The 22,895-nt window shown below is 53.5% G+C and overlaps 2 protein-coding genes across 4 annotated transcripts; both read right to left on the bottom strand.

Moving 5' to 3' along the window:
- Positions 1–13: 13 nt before the first annotated feature.
- Positions 14–11,051, bottom strand: TSPAN17 (tetraspanin 17). 3 transcript variants are annotated; one of them, XM_060635111.2, is made up of 9 exons: positions 10,694–11,048; positions 7,197–7,247; positions 6,961–7,107; positions 5,686–5,856; positions 3,775–3,900; positions 3,093–3,140; positions 2,335–2,451; positions 2,193–2,254; positions 14–1,646 (listed from the first exon to the last, which is right to left on the bottom strand). In XM_060635111.2, exons 1-9 carry the CDS (start codon positions 10,778–10,780, stop codon positions 1,610–1,612), a joined length of 846 nt encoding a protein of 281 aa, XP_060491094.1. In that variant the 5' UTR covers positions 10,781–11,048; the 3' UTR covers positions 14–1,609. The 3 variants fall into 3 exon arrangements, with proteins under 3 accessions (XP_060491094.1, XP_060491095.1, XP_060491096.1); XM_060635112.2 differs by lacking the exon at positions 7,197–7,247 and having other exon boundaries at positions 10,694–11,051; XM_060635113.2 differs by lacking the exon at positions 2,335–2,451 and having other exon boundaries at positions 10,694–11,050.
- Positions 11,052–11,863: 812 nt separating this feature from the next.
- On the bottom strand, positions 11,864–22,526 carry EIF4E1B (eukaryotic translation initiation factor 4E family member 1B). The gene is made up of 8 exons (XM_060634081.3): positions 22,430–22,526; positions 15,841–15,893; positions 15,549–15,745; positions 15,137–15,232; positions 14,306–14,369; positions 13,412–13,525; positions 13,131–13,270; positions 11,864–12,793 (listed from the first exon to the last, which is right to left on the bottom strand). The coding sequence occupies exons 1-8, from the start codon at positions 22,524–22,526 to the stop codon at positions 12,679–12,681; spliced, it is 876 nt and encodes a 291-aa protein (XP_060490064.2). The 3' UTR covers positions 11,864–12,678.
- Between the last annotated feature and the right edge of the window lie 369 nt (positions 22,527–22,895).

The raw sequence follows: 22,895 nt of genomic DNA, 5'->3' as shown, positions 1-22,895 counted from the left end.
GACACACGCACAATATCGTGAGCTGCATTTATTGTAGCATGTATAAACCACCCGCCCGACCTGTGTCTTTCGGAGGCCTGAGGACACAGTCCAGCCTGCATCTGGGAGCCACAGTGCTGGGCACATGACCCACACCCCGCCCACCTGCAGCAGCTCCCAGAAGGCCTGAATTGCAGAGCGGCCAGAGACCCACGGGTGACTGCTCCAGAGGGATCCACAGTGGCACAGGGCCCAAAGCTGGCCCCCACACCTTTTGTTTGGCTAGCAGCGTTCAAAACGTTTTTTCATTAGTTGCCAACAACTTAAAAATTAAGATATTTCACATAAAACTCTGGCTCTTTGGCTTCTCCAGATGTCTCACATTAGACCCACATTCCCACTTTACAGTCATTAGCTACAGCTGAATGACAGCCACGAATTTCAGGTGGGAAACTGCTTTGCCACAGTCCCCACCACACCCATTGTAACTCAAAGCCAGTTGCCATTAGCGACTCAATCATGCAAATATTTCTCATTACGAAGCAGTCTCTGTGTCCCATCTCCAGTAATAGTGGGAAAAATCAAAGTTGCACTACAAAGGCCTCACAACGCAAAGGCCCACTTTATTTATTTTTATAACCCACCTGGCCCTGAGGGCATCTAAGTTAGAGATCTATGAACTAGCCCAAACCTCTCCTTTCATCCACAAATGCAGGGGGATGGACAGTCACTCCATATACCCCCTTTGTGCAGATCTGAAAGCAGCAGCCAGACTTCCCAAATCTGAGCCATTTTAGTCCTTTAGAAGTCTATAAATTCCCTGAACCCCAAAGAGCTAGTAAGCAGGGTGGACACACCAGGCACAGGGCCGTACCTTGGATGAGGTTGCCCTAGGAAAGCTGGACGCAGGTAATGCTGTGCTGATGCGCACTCTGGTGGCCATGAAGCAGCTCTGCAGGCCACCAGGAAGATTTTTGAACTGGATTCCAAGGGAGCCTAGGAGTCAAAACCATCAATGGCCCCCAAACCTGGCTCCCCCTATCCCCATGGGTGCCAAGCTCAGGCTTCCAGCTACTCCTTCCCAAAACCTTCCCGATCTCCATCCCACCCCTCGGCCCCTCTCCTGGGCACGCTGGCACCCATCTTAGTCCCCAGGAGGATCAGACCCCTCCCAGGCTGTGGCCTCTTCGGGGCAGGCTCCAGCCTCCCCATTCTTCTCACTCCCATGCTTCAATCCAGGCTTGGCCCACAGCAGCCTCGCAGCATTTGCAGGGGAAAACCCTGCAGAGGTGGGGGAGGCCAACTCCCAGCCTACAGGGTCAGGCAGGGCACTTAGGTGAGCAGAACAGGCCAGGCAGAGAACGGGAAGCATATGTCCCAGGAGATGATGCCACTGAAGATCCGTTGTGGCCAGATGGCCATTCTTCACAAGATGCTGGGGAGCTGGACTTTTATGTGAAATACACCAAGTTTTAAAGGTTGGCTCAATTGTATACACTGCCTAGGCCAAGAAAACACGCTGGCAGGGTGCATCCGGGCCAGGGCCCCAGGTGGAGAGTACTGCTGAGGCCCTGCCGCTGACAGAACCTCCGAGATGGTGGGCGTAAGCCAGTGGTTTTCAAGGTTTTGTTTATTTGAGTAGTTTGTAGCCATCATCATGTTTGATCCTGAGAGGCAAGCGAGGGAGAAAAAATTCTTGGACCCATCTTAAAGTCTGAGACATTGAGGCCAAAGGGGGCTTCTGGCAGGGTCAAGGTCACAGCTAGTAGAGAAGACAGCTCTGAGGCTGCATGAGGCTGTGTCCCCAGCAACAGCAGGCCCCAAGCCTGCCCTAGTAGCCACGCACACAGACGTGTGTCTCAGCCTGGGCGGGGGGCCCCTCCCACCCCACCTCACCCCACCAGGCCTGGACCCTCTTAGCTGGGCCATTCCTAGTCCCCTGGAGAGCCCACCACCCAACAACAGCCGCAATGGTGGCTCCCTGTGCACACTCACACACACACCTGCCCTCCATGCACACAGCTCCAGGACAGGCAGCCCAGGCAGAGGCACACAGCTTTCTCTACAGGTGCACAGTGCACACACACTCAAGCTCCCTATGGAGCAGAAATACCATAGCCTTGCCCATCATAGGTATAGTGGCAGGGGAAGGGGTGTGGGGCGGGTCCCTGGGTAGGCCAGGCAGGTGGCCATGGCCAGTGTGGCAGCCTCACCAGTTGGCCTTCACTGCCTTGATGTCACTCACAAGGTTCTGGGCCAGGCAGATACCAAAGATCTGTAGGACAAAGAGGCAAGTGAGGGAAAGTCTGCCGGCAGGGCAAGGGTGTGGGGGGGCATGCTGTGCTGAGTCAGTACCTGGAGGAGGGCGATGCCCACAAAGACCCCAGCCACAACGATCAGGTTGTCCTGCAGCCACTTCTCAAACTGGCCCACACAGCCTTTGGTGTGGATGGAGCCCTGCTGCTCCAGCTCCTGGGGACACACAGGCAAGGGGCTTGGCCCACCCACCCCCATAGGCCTCCTCTCAGCCTAGACTGCCAAGCTTGTCTCCACCCCAGGGTCTTACACCTTTGCACCTGCTGCCTGGATGGAGCTCTACCACAGGGCCTTTGCATGACAGATTCCTTCTGGTCATCAGAATCTCGGAACAGATGCCCCCTCCTTCAGGAGGTCTTCCCTGACCACCCGGCCCCAATCCTATCAACCTCCCTTACTTTATTTGCATTCAAGCTCTTGGTTGAAATTGTCACATTAATGTTCACATGTATTTATCCATTAGCTTTCTTTCTTTCTCCCTCTACTAGTGTGGGAGTTCCTTGAGAACAGGGGCTCTGTCTACCTAGCTCATGACCATGAATCCCTAGCATCTAGGGCACTGCCAGGTGTGAGCACCAATGGGTGCTCGACAAAGAGCTGCAACAAGCAAACACACTTGTGTCTGTGCTCATGGGTCCACTGCCCCCATGTTTGGAAGTACCAAGCTCTAGGTGCCTGGATGGTTCCTAGGACTCAGTACCCCCTCCCCCACAGAATTCCTGAGACCTCACAGAGGAGCTTATGGGAGGCTGTCCTTTCCATCCCAATGCCCCCAACTCTGTCCCCACCCCTCTCACCAGCTTGAGCCGGACATCGTAGCCACACTGGGTGTTGAGGACATCTTCCTGAGGAGAAATAGGCCAATAAGCGAGTTGGTGAGGGGATATCCCACGGGGGCCCATGACACCCAGCACTGGAGTGGTTCTTGCTTCTCAGGGGAAGCAGATGGAACCATGGACTCCGCCATGCCCACCACTCCTAGACAAGGCTCACAGAGGCCCACACACCTCTTTTCCTTGGTGCCAGGACACATGGCTACAAACGCCAGCCTGAGCTGCCTCCTGTTTAGGAATCCTGCCTGCTCGTGTTTTCTAAGAATGGGAAGAATCCTGGCCCTCAGTGTCCCAGGTGAACTGTGCTGGGAGAGAAGTCACCGGGAGAAGTTTCTGCTCTGAAGAAAGCCATACAAGGGGTCAGAAGCCCCACGCCCGACCACACCAGCATGGCGGCCCAGCGGTGTGGCAGCTGCCTCACTACAATCATAGAGACAGGTTTTGCTGAAGGGGTGCAGGCCCCACTGCTGCCCACGGACACAAACTCCTCAGTGTAGGAGGGGTGCTCCCATGTAAAATGACCCCCACCCCCGGCACCCAAGGCCCCCAGAGCAGGGCTGAGCCCAGCAAGCCCTGTGGTGGATTTTTCCCATACTTGGTCTGCACACAGCAATGCCCCTGCCCCTCCTCACCACATCCCACTCACCGCAGGGTCCCGGACGCAGCAGGAGAAGGGCACCCCGCAGCGCTCCCGGCTTGGGTTCAAGTCAGTGCAGTTGAAATAGATATTGAGGTTCCAATCATTAGGCCCTCGGGCTCCGCAGCAAGACCACTAAGGGGCGAGAGGAGAGCCCTAGGTGAGCCAGGCCCACCCCAGGAGCCCCATCCAGTTTGGAGACAGGCCCAGGCTACAGGGAGACAGGGCAGGGCTGTGCTGCGAGGGGGTCTAGGGGCAGCTGGGCAGGTGGGCCCCTCCTCACCCTCCCAACTGAAAGGCCAGACCTAAGCCCAGACCATCAGAGCATCACTATGCTCCTGCCCAGGTTGGTGGGGGCAGGGGGGGTACTGGGAAGGGGTGCCCTGAGAAGTGGGTATCAGGCCAAGCCCTGTGGGGGAAGGTACCACTGAACCCCATGTCTGTACTGGGTCTCCCCACGCTTGCCCCAGAGATTTTGCGAAGACTTTCTCTCTTCCTCTCTGCAGGGACAAGAGGGTAACCCTGTCACCGTCATACACCCTTACACTTCATAAATGCCACGGCAGCACCTATATCCCCAATACCTCTACCCAGAATATCGTGCACTGCCTCCCTAGGCGTGGCAATAGTGGGTGTGAGGCCGCACTGAAACTAGCTCGTGAGTCAGGGGAGGCAGGAGCACATGCCTTAGACCACCCAACACAGAAACCAGCCCTCAAGGGACCAGCTTAATGCAGACAGAGATAGGCCCCTATGGGCAGAGCAGGGAGAGTGAGGCCTGGCCAGCGGCTCTGTGTGCACAGGTCCCAGCAAACAGCCTGGCCTCTGCCTGCCTCTTCTCGCTCTGCTCAGCACTGATGTTCCTCTTGGGGAACATCTGCCCCTCTTTCCACAACCCTGCTTCTTCTCCAAGGCCTTCCTCTTCTCCACCCTTCCTCATTTCAGCTCTCACCACTATTCACAATTTTGTATACACACGTGCGCGCGCACACGTACATTTGTCTGTTTTGCTTATCATCTGTCTCTTGCCCCAGACTGCCATGCCCATGAGGACAAGTCCCAGCTTTTTTCACCACTGAATTCCCAGCAACCTTCCCAGGGTCTGGCACACAATAAACCTGTACCAATTCTGTGTTGAATGAACAAATAAATCATATCCTAACTCCCTCACTATATGTCTGCTCTGTCCTGAGTTGAAAAGTCCTCCAAGAGGTACCAGCTCTGGTTCATCTCTGGATCCCGGAACAGTCTCTTGGGTTGACAGCCCTGAAGGCATGTAACTGTGGAAGTGGATGTGACCGGGTGAGACTATGTGTAAGTGGGTGTGAGTGGATGAGGAGGTGCAGGCAGGAGGTGTCTAGGATCTCGTGAACTGTTCACTGACTGCTTCTTCACATTGGTTAGGTATAGAGTTTAAGAGCAGAGCTTTGGTTGAGGAGGAAAGTCTCAAACTCTAACATGTCCAGAGGCCAAACAAACAATAAAAATGAGAGAAGAGGGCCAACAGGTATAATAAAATAAAGAGTGGCAGACAATGGCAAACAGAGAGCTCCTATACCAGCAAAGGGGATAGCAGCAATGTAACCGCAGCCAAGACTATGGGTCCAGAGTTTATTAGAAGGGGAAATTTATATTTTTATATCAAATTTTCTCCTTTAAGTGTATTGTAAACCTTGGCCTACGACCTGCCAGTTTGGAGTCTCTGGCCTCTGTTCCCCAACACTGGGTCCTTGCAGAACTAGGCATAATGGGGACCTACAGGGATCATGTAAACTAGCTTCCCCTCAGACAGGGGCCTCCTGGCTCTTTTCCCCGGGGCATGGGTGGAGGAATGGTCCCAGCACACACGGGGACTTATTCTTTCACACATCTGCCCAGCAGGAGCCTCATGCAGGTAGCCCAGGCTGGTGCTGGACTCACATATTCCTGAGCAAAGTCAATGAGGTTCTGGAGGTCAATGTCGTCCCGATAGGCCTTAACATTGTTGTTGATGAAGAAATTGAGCTGGTCTCGAATCCAGTCCTTGAATACGAAGGCCAGAATCCCTGTTGCCAGTTCCAGGAAGAAGATGAGGCCGAGGAACACGGAGAACTGGGGTGGGGGACATACAGATTGTAGGGATCAGAGGTGCAGGGCCTGCGGGTGCCACGGGGCAGAGCTCCACCCCCACCCCAACCCAAGAAAGTGGAGAGTCCCCACCTTTTCTCCCATTAACATTGTTTTATGATGGTGAAGGACAGCACTGCTCTTATAACCCACTTATTCTGCTTCCTCTGGTAATCATCCTGTTTTCGTTGAAAAACCACCCTCCACACAGCCTTTAATTTAGTTCCTGTGGCTCAGGCAGAGCCATCTCCACCTCCTTCCCCATTCCCAGATAGAGGACATAGCCTGTTAGAGGAGCCCACCAATCAGAGCGCTACCTCTCCCAGGGCCACAGGGATTGGTCCAAAGACAGCCAATCTGGACCAAAGAGATGCAAAGAAGGGACTGCTTCTGATTCTTGATTTCTACTCAGGTCCTGCTCTCAGTCAGATGAAACCCATCTCAGGCTCCTCAGGCTCCTCAGGCTCCGCGCTGACAGCAAGGAGCCTGCTTGGGATTCTTTCCTTCCTTCCATCTCTCCCTTCCTCCCTCTTTCTCTCTCTCTTCTTTCTCTTTCTTTCTCTCTCTCTCCCTCCCCCCCCTCCTCCCCACCTCCACTCACACATGCGCACATGCCTGCACTCACTCTCTCAAAATAAACTTAAAAAATTAAAAAAAAAAAAAAAAAGACTGGATGACTGGTTAGGAAGAGAGAGGTTCAGCCTCTAGTAGGGGTTCCCGGAGGGGCAGTATGAAGCTAGCCCCCACCCATTCATGGGCATCCTTCCACCCCTTGGGGAATGGAGCCAACTGGAGGGACAGAGAAGAGAAACAGAGAGACCAGGCCAAGTGACATTGCGGTGGCCCCTAGATCCAAATGTGCTGACACCCAGCACACCCCTGGGCTTCCCATAGTGAGCCCATAAATACCCTTTCATGCTTAGGCCCCTGGGTTTCAGTCATAGCAGAAAGAATCCTATATAGGTAATACAATTCTGACGATTACTGTTATAATAACGTAATAATAAAACTACCCATTATTAAGTACTAACTATATAGATGTGGGAGGAGGTTGGGGTCCCCAGTGGGCCTAGGTGAGGGTGTACTCACAAACTTGAGCAGGAAGGTGTTCTCCCGGAGGGCCCCGATGCAGCCAGCAAAGCCCAGTACTGACATGACACCTCCAACCACTACGAACAGCCATACGGGGTCGAGGCCTCCCAGATCTGTCAGCGCTGAGATGTTAGAGAGAACGCCCTGTGCCAGGGGAGCAAAGGCAAGTGGTCGGCCCGATCCTCCCACCACCTCAACCCATGGCAGCCCCACGCCCTACTGCACCACCTTACCTTCTCACCCCAGGCCCAGAGGCCAATGGCCAGGAACAGGGCTCCCAGCACCTGCAGAAGCAGCATCAAAGAGCTGAGGGTTGGAGCAGCATCCTTCCCCACCCGGACAGAGCCCCCTCCCCCCTAGTACTCAGGGTCTTCAGGAAGCCAGGAGGAGAGAGAGGAGGAGGGGTGGGTCCAGGGTCCTTTCTACCTTTCCAAGAATACATTCCAGTGTTTCTCCCCCACAAAACACAGCCTGGAGGATGGAACCCACCTTAGCCCTTCCCAGAACTCAGAACTGGAGCAGAGGATGGCCAGGATACTCCTGCCAAGCAGCAGCAGCAGCAGCAGCTATGTCCTGAGCCTCTCCTCCCACCAGACCTGTCTGAGTTCTGGGCTCCTAGCCTCCTTTCTGCTCCTTCCCAATCTGGCCATTCCACTGCCCTCCAACTCTGTGATGGTTGCCCTACTCCATTTTCTGTTTTCATAGCTCATAAGCAAAGACCCCTGAATGACAAGGAATCCCAATGTGAGCAGGATCCAGCTGAGGGACTCTAGTCTGGGCGGGTGGCTGTGCCCTTGAAAACTTCTGGCCACAGTTCTGCCTGGGCCTTCTAAGCACAACCCACCATCCGGCCTCAGTTCCTTACTGGGAAGAGCCCTGGATGTCAAGGCTATCAACCTGAGACTGGGCAGCTTCCCGGATGTTCAATCCCACAGGAAGAGTGTCCCTCCTGCCCCAGCCAGCACAAGGCCGTGACCCCACCTCTTCAGACCTTCCCCACCCACCTGCTTTCATAGGCTCCTCCCCTTCCCCCCACGAATTCCAGTCAATTCCACCATGATCACCCACTTTAACGCCTTCCTCTCTCTGACCCAAGACTCCTCCCACTGCTGTATTCTTCTCTGGAAATAGCTTTCCTTCCCCTCACCTCTATACTAGATCTGGAATGTGAAACCAAACATCACTTCTCCTGCCTCATCCCATTTGACCCACCCATGGCCTTTAGACAGGTGACTGACTACTGCTTTCTCCTTTCTGAACCCCTCCTTGGTTACCCAACACCAATCCTCTCTCTGCTCCTTCTCAGCCTCCCTCCCAGGATTCACTGCTTCACCTGCCCTATGCACATGGCCACCCCCCCACCCCCCCACCCCCAACCAGGTTTAACCTTCAGCCTTCTGCTTTCTTCCTCCTCCACACTTATTATCCACACCATCAGATGCCGACATCTCCCAGATCTCCACCCAAACCTCTCCCTGGCTCCAGACTCCTATGTCCAACTGCCTGCTGCAAACACCTCCAAGTCCCAGGCCCTGTTCCGTGTGCCAGGAATACATCAGAAAATAGAACAAATGAGCTCTCTGCCCTCATGGAGTTTACACTCCAGTGGGAGAAATCCACAGTGAGCAAACAAGGTAATTTCAGATACCAACAGATCCTTTAAAGAAAACCAAACAGTGATGCAGTGGGGAGTGACTGGGTGTTGTGGAGGCATGCTTCAGTTAGGGAAAATGGGGATATTTTAGCTGAGGTCTAAATAGCGAAAAAGTGTAGTGAGAAGGAAATTCCAGGTGGAGGGACTGGCAGAGGCCCAGAGGTAAGATCATGTTTGGTGGTGCGAGGGATAAACTGAAGGGCAGCAGGGCCAGACTCCAGAGGGTGCTGGAGGCCATAGGAGGAGTCTGGACTGTATTAATTGTGGGAAGGTTCTCAGCAGGGTAACAACCAGGGTCTGCTTTCCTTTAAAACAAACAAAAATCTTGGAGCCTATATGATAGGCACCTCCCTCCAGCCACCTTGACCCAAACCTGAAACCCTCTTGGCCCTCCAAGCGTCCCAGTCCTGTCAATTCAGCCTCCTAACTTCCCCTGGAGCCTTCCTCACTTCCCACTCCCCAGCCCCTAGCTGTGCCCCAGCCCTCCTCCTAGATCTCCCACTTCCAAGCCCCATGCCTCTCACCCACTCTCCCCATGCAGCCAGACAGATCTGCCTCTAGTACAAAAGCCAAAGCAGACCCATTATCCAGCGCTGAAGCCCTCACTGCTCTACATTGCCCTCAACATAAAATTCAAGCACCAGGTCAGCCTTTCCTGCTCTGGCTCCCCACCCCCACTCCCCTGCAAAAGTTGGTGTGCCTGCAAAGAGCCTGAGTTTCTCTTGCCTGTCCCCCTTGACATAGGGGGTTGGGGGGAGGGGGGTGGGACTCACTATGCTCAATGCTCTGCCTCACCTTTACCCACTGCCCTCTTGGCTCTGTGCTTACTGGCCCTGTCGTTCTAGGTTAAATGACTTAACATCTCTGTGCCTGTTCCCTCATCTATAAAATATAGATAATAAATAAAATAGCTGTGTGAATACAAGTTAGAATTCATTTAATCGGCCTAACAACCCTGAGGGGCAGGCTTCATTACCCCCACTCCCAGGAAGGGAAGCTGAGGCCCAGAAAGAAGTGACTTGCCCAGTCTCAGAGCTCTGCTTGCTACACCCAGGCCTCCAGACTTCCCCACCAGTACTCTCTGCACATTGCCCACACCCTGGAGAGCTGAGCATTGCTGGAACCAGAAGGCCCATCACACAGGGGCGACTGCATGGGCAGCACGTGGGTGGAGGGCGGTGCCAAAGTCTTGCTGAAAGAAACAGAATGGGCCCGGCATTTTGACACAAGGCAGCAGGAGCAGACTGCAGAGGCAGCAAGCAGCCTTGGAGATGGGATGGGGGAGGGAGAAGGGAAGATGACTGGGGAGGGAGAAGGGAAGATGACTTGGCAGGGCCCTGGGGGCACAGATGCCACCCGGGGAGGGGCACTTGAAGCTCCCTTCTCTGGCAGGGGCAGCAACTGCCCGCGAAACCTCGGTTTTGTCAGCTGTAGAATGTTGAATTCTGTTCCCCAGGGCCACCTCAGGACGTCTCAACAGGGGAGATCTCCTGCCCCCAGCAGAGGACTAGAGCTATTGGCCCTCCCCCAGCCTGCAAGCCTCCTCACTGAGGAGCAAGACCCACACACCACCCCTTCCCCGCTCCCCCCCCCCCCCCCCAAAGGAGCTTAAGGCTGGGTGAGGGAATCCGGCCCTTCCCTTCGCGGAGACACTTCCCTCGGTGGGCTAAACAAGGGTGGAGTTCAGCGAACACCCCACACCCCAGAGTAGCAATGAGGCTGGATGGGAGAATGGGCGACGGGGCACCAAGAGCATCCCTGGGACCCTTCCCCTTTCTCCACCTGGACTCTGGAAGATACCAGGAGACTCCACCCCCACATCCTACCCCGGCGGCGCCTGGGACCCGCCTCCAGCAATCCGGGACTCTCCGTAGTTCCCCGGAGTGGTCCTGGGAGTGGGCGTGGAGTGGGAAAAAGAGATGGGGGCTGGGGGGAGATGGGGGGGAAAGACCGCTCTCTGCCTTCAGGATTTGGGACCGTCCCCCTCCCTCCCCCCCAGCCCCTGCAGTAGGGGGCTGAACCTCCTTCTCCCGCCACCTGAATTCAGCACGGGGCCCAAACCCACCCCGCTCTCACCCAGAAGACAATGTTGAAGCCAAACAGGAAGTATTTCCCGCAGCAGCCGACCTCGGGTTCCTGGAAGTGCTGGTGCTTGCCCGGCATGGTGAGCAGTCGCCCGCCGGCCTGGGACCGGAGCTGGGGCTGGCCCGGCCCTCCACGGGCCGCCCTGGGCTAGAGCCACCCGGGGCCTAGCCCGGCGGCTGCGGCTTCATGGCCGCGGCCACACAGAGAGCCGGTCGGGTCCCGCCCGCCCCGCAGGGACCGCCCCCGGCGCCCCGACAGCCCAGCTCCCAGCCCTCTCAGTCCCCTCAAAGCCCCGCCGCCTCTAGGCCTGACTCCGCCTCCGTCCTACTCTGTGCCCTCGGAGCCCCGCCTCTAGGCCTGAGTCTGTGACCTCCGGGCTCCGCCCCAGGCAGGTTCCGCCCCAGGCAGGCCCCGCCCCTCTGCCCGACTCGGAACCCCGCCTCTAGGTCTGACTCCGCCCCGAGCGCCGGCAGCGTTCTCTTTCCCCCCCACAGCGTCCTAAGGACCTGAGAAGCTTGACGATGGCACCGCAAGTCGCAGGTACGAAACACCCTCAGTTGCTCTTACCCCACCAGGCACAGTACCAGCGCCACTTCAGTCCCCAGCCTTGCTGTTGGAACTCAGTCCTGGAGAAGAGTAACTGATGCTCTAATGAGCAGATGGGGATGGCGATATGGATCGTGTTTTTAAAACACAGGACATTTTATTACAGTGTAATCGAAGCAGACGCACTTTTCACTCAACGGAAATTAACTCTACCTACACTGGCTCAAACTCAGGCCTGATGACATCTAGGTCTTGTGAGGGCCGCGGCCTCTGCTCCCCGACACTTCAGTTTTGCCAGGGGCATATACTCGACCCCCTGGCTCAATGACCCTCTGACATTGAAACCTCGAGGACTCTTCCCATCTTACCCCTCTCCCCATACTAGATGGATCCCTGATTGGGCCCTTGGGGGGGGGGGGTGTCTCACGCGAGCCCCTCAAGGCAGGACAGGAGATTAAGGTTTTGGGGGGCTCAAATCTTACTCAATTTTAGAACCCTCAAAAATAATTCTAATAATTCAGAAGTGAGTGTTTATTTGGAGCAGGAACAGAAAGGGGCTTAAACTTCATCACCTTCCAGTTAATCCATCTCAAACCTAACCACCACTGTCTGTCTCATCTATCTACCCGCCTCCATTCAGCCTGACTCTGAGGCAGGCAAGGCCCAGACAGCCCTGGCCACAGCTGAGGAAAGGGCAAGTAGACACACAGGACTCTCTCAGTCCTTAGCTCACCACATGTCTGTGAGATAGTGGGGTTCTGCCTGTAAGCCTCCAACCCTTTTGATCTACAACCCCACTTCCGAGGCCCCACCCACGGCTGCTTGAGGGAAGGTACAGGATACTGGGGAGGCTCCAAGGCTATAAATCTGATGAAAGGCAATTCATAAAGGTTTAAAGTAGAGTGATTACAAAGAGGAAAGCCCATCCCCCTCCTGTCCTTGAGCTCCTGCTCTCAGAGTGTCAGTGGTCTTGGGCCTGCTCCCCCAAATCAGAAGAGTCTGGCCCTCAGGTCACCCAGCCTCTTTCTCAGGGGTGCAGAGAGAGTAAGTGCTGGATTGTAGGGTTCTCTTGCCATCTTTCCACCTTCATCTGAGCTCTCCTTTCCCCAGTGACTCACCCCCAGCCCACCCCCCAGGTGAAACAAGGAAACTCAAGGCTTTCCTCCACCTGTTCTGCATCCTCAGGATGGCTCCCTGACCACAGATCTATGCCTAAGCCCCAACTCATGTTAAGCAATGTTCATATTCACTCCAGGACAAGTGAGAACCCGGTTCTCTACCCCCTAGTCCTACCCAGCATCAGCACTGTAGCCCAGCATCCCCTTACTTACAGACAGACAGACAGACAGACAGACACACACACACACACACACACACACACACACACACACACACACACACACAGAGTGAGAGTCTCAGGAGCAGCTGAATCACACCACAAACTTATTCTTGGCTAGGGAGTTGCTCTTGGTGGCAGTGTCTGCATGGGCCTGGTACCCAATGACGATCTTCGTGGAGAGGCCCAGGCGCTCTTTGTACACACGCCTGGGGGAGGAGTAGGAGAAGAAATTAAATAGTCAGCAGCAAGTCCTGGAGATCACCTGGGACCCTGGGTCCTTTGCCCATACGTCCTACCCTAGTTCCAGCCACCATCATTCTTGTGACGTCTTACCCATGTGGAAACCCAAAATATGACTCTTTACACAAAAGAAAAGAGTCCTGCTGGAAACAGCTTGAAACCTGGATTCCAAACCCTCATATACATGGGTAAGGAAAAAAGAGGAGCTGACATGGAGAGTTCCAGAGGTCTCCCTCACAGGCCAAGCCACACCACCCTCAACTTCTCCCCTGGAAGAGACCCTGTGCCAGAGATATCACTCACCCAATGTGCAGCACGCCCGCCTGGTTCTCTGCCTCCCTGGTCCACACAGCAATCTTGTCTCCCTTGGTTCGGATGTTGATGACAGCCCCACACACCTCCCGGCTGTGCTCCTCAAAGCTCTCCCCGATCAGACACAGCAGCTGGGGCCAAAAGGAAGGATGGTGAGACCTCCACCTCAGTTACAGGGACTGCCCCACTGTCCTTGATGGTGCCACCACGCCAGCCAGCCTCTTCTCTTGGGGACCTCCCCCGCCTTCCCTCCCCTCCCAACCTCCACTCACGGTCTCCAGCCACAGGCGGTCCAGCTCACTGTGACGCTGCTGCTTGGCAAGACTGACCAGCCAGCGGCCACCCCTCTTATTCCTGCTATCTTCCCACATGGGCTCAATGCCATCCTAAGAGGTGGAATGACAAATCAACTGCCTCCCTTTCTTCAAAGGGAAGTGGGGACCCAACCATCTTCCCAGGCGCTGCTCTGACCCCTAAATAAGCCACAGTAGGCCAAGTTCCCTCTTGCTTCCATTCCCTCTGTATGGGCAGCTTCCACCATCAGCCACTCGACCCCCCAGACCCTCCTATGAGCTCCCACAATCCCCTGATCCTCAACACTGGTCATCTTTTGTAGCCTTGTCATGTATGTGTGTATGTTTGTCTCTTTTACTGAACTGAGCTCCTTGACGCAGGAGTTCAAAAGGGGGAGGGTTGATTAAGAAAGCCTCTGGGGCTACCCTAGTGTGTGGAAGACCAGACATCCCAGGCTGGGCACAGACCCCCTGGGGAAGTCTTTAAACACTGATGCCAGGGCCCCACAGTACATACCTGCTAGGTCAGCACCTCCAGGGATGGGCCTGGACACTGATGAGGAGTGTCCTCGGGAAATTCTGATGCATATGCCTAGTTCAGGAGCCAGGCCAGAAACCTGGGCTCCTTCCTGGTCCCCCTTCTCCCCTCTCCCCTTCCAGACTCATAAATGTCCTATAAGTACAGCTCTAGTCTGACACTCTACCCAAGCTTCTGTATATAGCATTTCCTCAGATTGGAAGTCCCACCTTGGCTCTGAGGAAGGTTGTCTGTGGCACCCCACCCCCAAACTCTCCATGAGGGAGGAATGCAGAAGCTGAGCTGAGGAGAATCAGCCCTCCTGTGGCCTGAGGGAGCGGGTGGGCAGAGCTTACCTTGAACAGGGCGTAGTCACAGCCAGAAGAGAGCTTACTGGCCAGCTGGATGTGACTGTACATCCTGGAGAGAGCCCCCCACCCCGCCCCAATCCAGGCTGAAAGTCCAGACTTTTTAAGGCCTGGTTCCAACCTGCCTCACCGCCCCAACTTCTTACCAGACCCCACTGTTTTCCACCCACCTTCAGGCCTCCAAGCCTTTGCTCACTCACCCTTCTCACCAACCTCTTGCCCTCTTCTATCTCTACTTACCCAAACCGTCAAATCCCACCTTCTCCCTGGAGCCTTCCCTGACCATCCAAACCCCTCAGGAGGCTTTTAGAGCCCCAGTGCCGGGGCAGGGGGTGTTTTGGGATTCACCCATGGACACTATCAAGCAGCCTAATCCTCACTTTGTGGCTGAGACCAGCTCAGAGAGGGGAAAGAACTTGTCCAGAGTCACAAAGCCAAGGAGTGGCAGAGTCAGGGTCAACTCCTGGCTCCTCCCGCCTCTCAGACTCTCTTCCAGGTGTGCAGGATGGTTTGGTGTTGATCTGGCTGTATTTCATGGACGCAACACACACAAACAAAAAAGCTTCCATGCTGTTCTGGCGTCTCAGCTCCTCCCCTGAGACTCTCTTCCCTAAGCCCCAAGAAGTTTTCAGGGGGGCCTAGATCCTAGTCCCAGTGACCCCCACCCCCAAGCAGAACCCACCAAGCCTCAACCCTCAGCAAATGCTGAGAGGTCGCAGGGAGGGCTGGAAAGTGGTGTAGGAAACAGCTCCCTGGAGGGGTAGGGTCTAGGAAGAACCCCCCTGGCTCTGGCCTCCTCTACAAGCAACAGACACTCACGCCCAAAAGTCCTCCACGGTGTCAAACTTGGTGACCAGATGCAGGTTGTCCTGCCAGGCTCGGCTGCGGTCATTCTTGAAGAACCATAGAGCCCACCTGGGGATAGGAGAGGCCAGGAGGAAGCAGCGAGCCCCTCCCAGGCCCAGAACCTGCAGCAGGTGCTGGCAGGGAAATCCCACCCCTTCAAGTATAAATAAGGAGATGGGATTTAAGTACGGCCTCCGCACGGTGACTGGAGTCAGTGATCCTGAAAGGCTAGGACAGGATGGGGGAATTGAAGCCAGAATCTCTACTGGGTTAAGGCCAGAAGAACCAACGGGGCCCAAGTCTTAGGCTAGCTCTGACCTTTCTTGGATGAGGGAGTGGGGGCAAGAGAGCAAGGCCGGGTGCAAGGCCACAAAGCCTGCCTTACCTGTTCAGCAGCGGGTGTAACTCCAACTTGATCCCCTGGGGGCCCCCTTCCTGGGCTTCCTTCCTCCTCTGGGACAGCTGATCCCCAGGGGGATTCAGAGCCCCCTCAGCCATCAGGACAGCCACTGCTGCCCCCTCTTTCTCTTCCTCTTTCTCCTCCTTCTCCCAGTTTTGGATTCCACCCTCAGCCTCTCCAACCTGACCAAAGAAAGAAATCAGGGTGAGCAGCAAGCTCCAGCCCAGCCACCCCAGCCCCGTCCCTTGCTACACGAGGGGCAGGAAGGTGGACTCACAGGGCTAGCAGTAGCCATGCAGCTGCTTGGGCTTCGTCCCAGTTGGCCCCCAGCTGCGGGCTTTTAACTCACTTGTGCCACCCCACCCCCCAGAGCATGGGATGGGGAGGAGTCAGCGTGGTGTTGGGGGAGCTCAGAGGGGAAAGGGCTTGTGCTATGCCTTCCATCAGCAAGCATTTAGTGAGCACCTTCCGCATGCAGGGTGGGAGGGGGACAGTGTGACCAGACAAACCCAGCCCTCACCCATAGGGTGCTGGCCATGCGAGGGCTGGGACACATGAAGCTAAAGGTCAATATTAGGGGTCTGCCCCTAGTGCAATCACGTCTCACAGAGGACGGGCCTAGAGTTTAAAGTGGACCATTCCAGAAATGGCAGAAACAGCAGCTCTGACAGTGTTCATAGCCAGGTCAGACCTTATACACACATTGGGGTATCTGTTTGTCTCTGTTGCCATTCATTTGGCTACCAATGTCATCTGACACCCACATTTATCTGGTCTCTGGGAACATCTGAGTTTTTTTAAATACATAATGATTTTGGGGCGCCTGGGTGGCTCAGTCAGGTTAAGCATCCGACTTCAGCTCAGGTTGTGATCTCCTGGTTCGTGAGTTTGAGCCCCGCATGGGGCTCTGCGCTGAGAGCCTGGAGCCTGCTTCAGATTCTATGTCTCCCTCTCTCTCTGCCCCTCCCCCACTCACGCTCTGTCTTTCTCTCTCTAAAAAATATTTTAAAAATGTTTTTAAATACATAATCATTTAGAAACAGGGAGACTGTATATTAAAAATCTACATTTTTGGTTACTCTTGAAAATTTGGGAAAGTCTCATGACACTGGAGCCTCCACCTCACGGATCCACAATCCGATATGCAACCCCCGCCCACTGCACTCCTGCTCTTCTGAGTGTTCTCAGCATTGATAGGGAAGGGGGAGGGGCAGTGCAACAGTCACATAGCCTAGGTTCAAATCCTCCCTGCCTGACTTCAGCCAAGTACCTAAACCTCAGAGTTTTCAGTTTCCCTGTCTGTAAAATAGGAATGTTAATGATATATAATTCAGAAAATTACTGTATTAAATGATATAAAATACATAAAGCCCCTAAAACAGGGCCTGCTGCAGTGGTCAATACAAATCAGCTGAGGGCTACCTTAGGGTGCAGGAGGGAGGGGTGGGGAGGGGAAGAGGGAGGAAAAGCTCTGGCTACCCTTTCCCTGCCTTCTCAGTAGCACACTTTTCTGCAAGGGCTGAGACCTCCCCAAATTTCTTAAGGCTTCTCACCCTCCCCTTGGCCACTTTTAGGGTCTGAGATCTATAAAGTGACCAGTCTCTTCCCCTATCCCACACCCAGGGAAGTCCATGACCACCTGGAGTCAATATCCGCCCAACCCCCATCTCCTAAGCTCTCCTACCTGCCAGGCATGGGGGTAGGTGCTAGAAGGAGTGAGGAGCAAATAATGAGTGACCCCTGTGCTCTGCTCTATCAGGGGAGCCAGACATCAGGTCCTCTCACAAAGACCTGTGTAATCACTAACGCAGACCTCTGAAGGAAAGGAATTTGCAGATGGGGAAAGATAAAGTCCACAACCTGAACTGGGGGATTTAGAATGGCAGTTCTCAAAAAAAAAAAAAAAAAAAAAAAGAGAGAGAGAGAGAGTGGCGGTTCTCAAGTGCACAGATCAGAATCACCTGCAGGGTTTGTCAAACAAGCTGCTGGGCCCTACCCCCAGAATTTGATTCCTTAGCCCTGGGCTTGGACCTGAGAATTGGCATTTCTCTCTCTTTTTTTTAACGTTTACTTATTTTTGAGAGAGACACAGTGCAAGCGGGGGAAGGGCAGAGAGAGAGGGAGACACAGAATCTGAAGCAGGCTCCAGGCTCTGACTTGTCAGCACAGAGCCCAACACGGGCCTCCAGCTCACGAACCATGAGATCATGACCTGAGCCGAAGTCAGACACTTAACTGAATGACTCACCCAGGTGCCCCTAAGAATTGGCATTTCTTTATTTAAAAAAAATTTTTTTTTATTTTTTATTAAAAAAAAATTTTTTTTAATGTTTATTTATTTTTGAGAGAGACAGAGACAGAATGTGAGTGGGTTAGGGGCAGAGAGAGAGGGAGACACAGAAGCAGAAGCAGGCTCCAGGCTCTGAGCTGTCAGCACAGAGCCCGACATGGGGCTCGAACTCACGAGCTGTGAGATCATGACCTGAGCCAAAGTCAGACGCTCAACCGACTGAGCCACCCAGGCGCCCCTAAAAAAATTTTTTTAACGTTTATTTATTTTTGAAGGAGAGAGACAGAGTGTGAGTGGGGGAGGGGCAGAGAGGGAGACACAGAATCAGAAGAGCAGGCTCCAGGCTAGGAGCTGTCAGCATAGAGCCCGACGCGGGGCTCAAACTCACGAACCGCAAGATCATGACCTGAGCTGAAGTCGGACGCTTAACCGACTGAGCCACCCAGGTGTCCCAAGAATTGGCATTTCTAAGAAGTTCCTTGAGGATGCTGGTCAGGAATCCCATTTTGAGAACCACTAGCTTAGAGGCAGTTCATGGATGAGGTGATGTTTGAGCTGATACCTAAGGTATGAGCAAGAGTTAACTAGGTGGGTGGAGAAGGGCATGTCAGGGAGCAGCATGTGCAAAGGCCCTGGGGCAAAGGGAACATGGGACACTGGAGGAAAAAAAGGAAGACCAGTGTGGCTGATGCCTAAAGGAGAAAGGGATAGTAGGTCTTGATCTTAGGAAAGTGAAGGGCCACTGAGTGCTTCGGGTGGCTATAGATGGACTTTCCAGCAAGTTCTTTGGGCTGCTGTGTAGGAAACAGACCCTGTGGTAGCAAGAGGGAGTGGAAGAAGATCTATTAGGTTGTTAATGTAATTGTCCAGGTGACAAATCTGGTGACAGGGAAGATAGAACATGATGGATTTCAGAGGTGTTTAGAGGAAGACTGGGGTGTTTGGTGATGGATAGGCTCTGGAGAGGTGAGGCACAGTGTCCCAACTACCTGCTGCTACGTAATAAACCACCCCCAAATTAATGGCTTAAAACAGCAATAATCATCTATTTTGCTCACAGATCTACAATTCAGGCCATGCTCAATAGGGACAGCTCACCTCTGCTCCAACGTGCTGTCAGTTGGAGTGGCTTACAGGCTGGGGCTGGAGTCATCTGCTCACTCAGTGGGGCAGCTGAGGCTGGCTGTCAGCTGGAACCTCAGCTGGGAGTATTGGCTGGGACAGCTCTATGTACCTCTCCATGTGGCCACTTGGCCTCCTCACAGCATGGTGGCTAGGTTCCCAGAAGCGGCATCCCAAGAGATGGGAAGCAGAGGCTGCCAGTTCCTTAAGGCCTGGGCCCAAAGCCTGGCACATCATGTCCGCTGTATTCTATTAGTGTCCCAGGGCCCACATTCAAAGACAGGGACATAATCCCACCTCCCAATTGGAAGAGTATCAAAGAATTTTGGACAGAGAATGCACTGGAGGAGGGCCAGGCTTGGGGAAAGATCATGAATCTAGATCTGATGGAGAAAAGGGGAGAAAGGACCCTCTTCAAGTGCCAGACATGGTCTTAGCTGCCTTAGAGTCCTGGCCTAGAGCCTGACATGGAACGGTCCTGCCAGCCACAGTACCCCTTCCCACCATCTTCCACATTTTCCAGCATGGGGCAGCCCATGGAGTCTGGAGTTAGGTGACTAAGGAAAGACCCCAGAAGCAACCCCCCTGGTCCCATGGGGTCCTATGGGTTGAACAAGCTGGGGCTCTTGAACCCCAATCCTACCATACCGTTCCTAAAATGTCTTGAATTTGCCCATTCCTCTTACTTCCCACTGTCCCAGCTCCAGGCAAGCCCTGCCATCTCTGGCCTCGGCCACTGCCCAAATCTCTCCTAACATTCTCCTTGCTCCTACTTTCTACCTCCCTATAGAACATTCTCCACTTGCCTCAGAGGGCTCATTTTAAATATTAATCTGATCACTTAAATCCTCTGTTTAAAACCCTCCAGGACACCCAGGGTGTGATCCAAAGTCCAGGTTCTGGGCCTGCTAGTTTCTGCATGATCCAGCCTCACAGTACCTCAAGCACACTGATCCTCCAACAGACCAGATTTGCTCCTGCCTCAGGGCCTTTGCACTTGCCATGCCTCTTCCAATTTTTGTGTGACTGACTTCTCTTTGTCCTTCAGGGCTTCGCTCAAATGTCATCTTTTTTTTTTTAAGCTTATTTTTATTTATTTTGAGAGAGATATAGAGAGCAAGCAGGGGAGGGGAAGAGAGAGAGGGAGACAGAATACCAAGCAGGCTCCATGCCCTGTCAGCACAGAGCCCGATATGGGGTTTGAACTCACAAACTATGAGATCCTGACCTGAGCCAAAATCAAGAATCGGATGCTTGACTGAACCATCCAGGCTCCCCTCAAATGTCACCTTCTTAGAGAGGTCCTTCCTGACCACCTTATCTAAAGTAGACCACTCTCCATAGCATAATTTACGGAGTTGTTAAGTCACTATGTTGTACACCTGAAACTAATTAACATTTTGTGTCAACTAGACTTCAATAAAAAATAAAGTAGACCATTCTCCCCCATGCAGTCTTTAACTCATCACTGTTTTATTTCCTTTTTAGCCCTTAGCATCACTCATTCATTCTGTCAGCTATCCCGTCAACAAATACCGACTTAGCAGTTACTTTGTGTCAGGCACTGTTTTGGGCCCTGGGGAACACAGATGTGAATGAAATTGATGGGTCCTCCTGCTTCACAAGGCCCTGGGACTAAGCCCTTGGACTTCATCACTGCTCTGTCAGCACTTGCCATTTCGTGATCTCCTCCAGTCATGGGCATCAAACGTCACATATACAATATACCCCTGGTCCTACATGAAATCCAGAAGAACACATCCAACAGCCTGTTCACAGCTCCACCCACGTATCTAATGTGCATCTGTCTCAGGCTTATTGTATCTAAAGTGCAATTCCTGGGGCGCCTGGGTGGCTCAGTCGGTTAAGCGTCTGACTTTGGCTCAGGTCACGATCTTGTGGTTTGTAGGCGTGAGCCGTGTGTCAGGCTCTGTGCTGACAGCTCAGAGCCTGGAGCCTGCTTCGGATTCTGTGTCTCCCTCTCTCTCTGCCCCTCCCCTGCTCATGCTCTGTCTCTCTCTCTCTCTCTCTCTCTCTCTCTCAAATAAATAAACATTAAAAAAAAATTAAACCAAAGTGCAATTCCTGACTTTCTTCTGTCTCCTGTCCCCAGACCTGCTCCTCCTATCATCTTCTCCATCCTCCCAATTGCTCATCCAAAAATTCTGGAATGATCCTGGACTCCTCTCTTTCTAGCTCATCAGCACATCATTATGTCCAGCTCTACTTTTTTAATGTTTTTATTTATTTTTGAGAAAGAGAGAGAGAACGAGCAGAGTAAGGGCAGAAAGGGAGGGGGACAGAAGATCCAAAGTAGGCTCCCCACAGAAAGCAGCAAGCCTGATCCAGGGCTCAAACTCACGAACCGTCACCAACCGGGAGATCATGACCTGAGCAGAAGGTGGTCACTCACCTGACTGAGCCACCCTGGCGCCCCAGCTCTACTTTAAAACATATCCAGGATCCAGCCACTTCCATCCACCTCCCGTCACCCCAGCCCAAGTGGCTGTCATCTTCCCTGTATTATGGTGATGGCATCTGAACTGGCCCCCACCCACCTTTGCCTAGGAGCAATCTGCTCCCTACACAGCAGCCGTTAAAAATGAAAGGGGTGCCTAGGTGGCTCATGGCTCGGTCAGTTAAGCGACTGACTCTTGATTTTGGCTCAGGCCATGATCCCAGGGTTGTAGGATCGAGTTCTGCGTTGGGCTTGCGCTGAATGCAGAGCTTGCTTATGATTCTCTCTCTCTCTCCCTCCCTCTCTCTGCCCCTCTTCCCTGCTTGTGTGCTCTCTCTCTCTCTCTCTCTCAAAAAAAAAAAAAAAAAGGAAAAAGATCACAGGGCTCCTCTGCTCCCAGGAGAGGGTTTGCACGGCCCCAGAATCGCCCTGCCTCCTCTCCTACTCCCTGTGCTCCAGCCGCGCCACCTCCTGGATGGTCTTTGTTCAGGGCCCACTCCTGCCTTGGGACCTTACACCGGTCCTGCCCTCAATTCCTAACTCAGGTAAGGCCTTCCCTGCCCGCTGTATGTAACCGTCCAAGCCCTTAGCTCCACGCCAGCACTTTCCATGCCCTTCCTTACTCTTCGCTTCCTGTCCCAGCACAGCACCTCCCGACATACCATATAGTTCACTTACTTATTTTACTTATCTGCCTCCTTCTACTAGAACATAAGAACCCAGGCCTCTTTCCTTCACAGCTGTGTTCTCTAGTACCTAAAGTAGGGCCTGGCTCTTAGCAAGGCCTCGGAGGTCAGAGTGAGGAGGCAGGATTGACCATTAGATGTAGCAAGGTGGACATCCCTGATTTGGACAAGAGCAACACAAACGAAAGCATCTTATTTGGCCACTAGTTCTTTTGGTGTCTGTCGCTTCCTACCAGAATGTTAAGTTTTAGAAAAGCAAGGACTTCATTGGTCTTGTTTTCTGCTGAATCTCTGGTACCCAGAACAGTACCTGGCACATGGCGGGCACTCAGGAAAAGCTGATTGAAAACAATAGATGCCAGTGGCCAGTCATAGGACTTCTCCTCTTTGGGTGTTGGTTCCAACATCTGGAAAATGGGATTGAAAATGCCTGTTCTAAAGGACTGATTTTAGGGATTGATGATATAATGGCTGTCGTGCCTGGGACACGGTAGGTGTTCAATAAATATCACATTCCTCTCTCTGTTTCCAGCCCCCACCGGCCTGCCTCTCCCCCCACTCCCCACCCTGAGGCCTCTGGACAGCCGGAATGTTGATGAATGTTTAATCGCACCGTCAGGCACCACACACAGTGTTGTAAAGGCCCATCTGGATTTTCGCAAAACCCAGGAAGGGCTGGGATCACCAGGAGCCTCATGATCCTCTTAAGAGGATGCTTTCTGCTCCAGCTGCTCCAGCTGTTCCAGTGAGGATTTTCTCCCAGCCCTGCCCTCCCC

The sequence above is a fragment of the Panthera onca genome, chromosome A1 (genome assembly GCF_046562875.1).
Source record: "Panthera onca isolate mPanOnc1 chromosome A1, mPanOnc1 haplotype 2, whole genome shotgun sequence".
Lineage (NCBI taxonomy): Eukaryota > Metazoa > Chordata > Mammalia > Carnivora > Felidae > Panthera > Panthera onca.
This window is presented reverse-complemented; position numbering and strand designations above follow the sequence as displayed.

Excerpts from the sequence above, each read along its gene's own strand:
- EIF4E1B (XM_060634081.3), bottom strand. The coding sequence starts at position 22,526 with ATGTTGGAACCAACACCCAAAGAGGAGAAGTCCTATGACTGGCCACTG. Across the intron at positions 14,370-15,136 it reads ACCGTGGAGGACTTTTGGGC|GATGTACAGTCACATCCAGC; the intron begins GTGAGTGTCTGT and ends GGCTCTCTCCAG. Across the intron at positions 13,271-13,411 it reads ACCGCCTGTGGCTGGAGACC|CTGCTGTGTCTGATCGGGGA; the intron begins GTGAGTGGAGGT and ends TTTTGGCCCCAG.
- TSPAN17 (XM_060635111.2), bottom strand. The coding sequence starts at position 10,780 with ATGCCGGGCAAGCACCAGCACTTCCAGGAACCCGAGGTCGGCTGCTGC. Across the intron at positions 7,248-10,693 it reads GCTTCAACATTGTCTTCTGG|GTGCTGGGAGCCCTGTTCCT; the intron begins GTGAGAGCGGGG and ends CTGCTTCTGCAG. Across the intron at positions 3,901-5,685 it reads TTGACTTTGCTCAGGAATAT|TGGTCTTGCTGCGGAGCCCG; the intron begins GTGAGTCCAGCA and ends CTCGCCCCTTAG.